At 36.1% G+C, this 1505-nt stretch overlaps 1 protein-coding gene across 7 annotated transcripts in view; it reads right to left on the bottom strand.

Moving 5' to 3' along the window:
* SLAMF6 (SLAM family member 6) overlaps positions 1-788 on the bottom strand; it is a 42360-nt gene extending 41572 nt beyond the window's left edge. For 4 of the 7 annotated variants that reach the window (XM_011970367.1, XM_011970369.1, XM_011970368.1 and 1 more), the window contains exon 1: positions 665-788. In XM_011970367.1, coding sequence (XP_011825757.1) covers positions 665-713 — 49 coding nt within the window. In that variant the 5' untranslated portion in view covers positions 714-788. The remainder of the gene's footprint in view (positions 1-664) is intronic. The other 3 variants (XM_011970371.1, XM_011970372.1, XM_011970373.1) reach the window with 2 other exon arrangements.
* Positions 789-1505: the final 717 nt, after the last annotated feature.

The raw sequence follows: 1505 nt of genomic DNA, 5'->3' as shown, positions 1-1505 counted from the left end.
GAATAATAGGTTTTTAATATTTTAGCTGAGGATAGTGAGGTTCAGGAAGGATAAGTAACCTCCCTGAGGTTCACAGTATGATAGTAGCTAAATTGTTATGCTTTGTCCTTTTTAGTTTTGTTTTTTTTTTTTTTTTTTTTTTTTTTTTTTTTCCGCAACGAGCAAAAGGTGAGAGGATTATTTTTAGTGTGTTCGATTGGCTCAGAAAATTTGGCTCAGCTGAATAATAGGTTTTTAATATTTTAGCTGAGGATAGTGAGGTTCAGGAAGGATAAGTAACCTCCCTGAGGTTCACAGTATGATAGTAGCTAAATTGATATGAGGGCTCATTTTCTTGATCTTGGTACTCTTTATAACACAACATGCTGGTCATAAACCACAAACAGTCTTGTCTTGCAAAAACTTATTTCCCCTGCCCCAGCAAATAACTTTCTTACATGCAGACACAGTTGAAATTGTTCACCGACAACCATCTCAGGCTTATCGCATCCAAAGTTGAGAGGAGGTAGTAGTATATTAGGTAACACTGTGAGCGTCCCCTTTCCCACCCCAATCCCTTGGCAGAGAACCAGACAGACAATTGTATACAGACGATTTAGGTTGAGCAAGCGCCACAAAACCAGGAAGTCACTCAGTGACTACACCGGTCTGGATTGACATTTACCTGGGCCAAAGCAGAAGACAAACAGGAGCGACTGGAACAGCCACAGCATGCTTTCCGTGGTGAAGACTGATGCTTGAGACCTTGAGGCAGCTAACGTTTTGCTTTTCTGTCATAAACTGAAAATACTTTTTACTGAGACTTCCCCTTCCTCTCAGAGGCGTGGTGAGAACTTTTTCTCCTGAACTGAAAATCCTGATTTCTAACTGTGTTAAATTTTTGTTTACTTTTTTCTGAACTAAGTGCACAAATCTTTTTTTGGGGGGGGGGAAAGAAGATAAAGTCCTTTACTGCATCTTTCATAAACTTATATGTAAAAGTCTGTAAGGAATTTCCTAAAATCTACTAGAACAAATAAGTGAGGTCAGCAAGGTGAAAAGATACAAAACCAACATATAAAATTCAATTGCAATTGTGTATACTCACTGAATAATCTGAAAATAAAATTAGAAAAACAATTCCACTCTAATTATATCAGAAAAATACTTAAATATAAAGCTAACAAAAAGTCAGAAGAAAACTAAATTTTTAAAAGTCTAATTTTTCTTTTCTTCTTCTGTTTTATGTTTTTTCTTTCTTTCTTTCTTTCTTTCTTTCTTTCTTTTTTTACATTTATCAATTTTATTTTATTTTATTTTATTTTTATCTTATTTCTTTTTTTTTTATTATTATACTTTGAGTTCTAGGGTACATGTGCATAACGTGCAGGTTTCTTACATATGTATACTTGTGCCATGTTGGTGTGCTGCAACCATCAACTCGTCAGCACCCATCAGCTCGTCATTTACATCAGGTATAACTCCCAATGCAATCCCTCCCCGTCCCCCCTCCCCATGATAGGCCC

This window comes from Mandrillus leucophaeus, unplaced genomic scaffold, assembly GCF_000951045.1.
Source record: "Mandrillus leucophaeus isolate KB7577 unplaced genomic scaffold, Mleu.le_1.0 Scaffold947, whole genome shotgun sequence".
Lineage (NCBI taxonomy): Eukaryota > Metazoa > Chordata > Mammalia > Primates > Cercopithecidae > Mandrillus > Mandrillus leucophaeus.
Note: the sequence above shows the minus strand (reverse complement) of the source record. Positions and strands in the feature narration are given on the sequence as shown.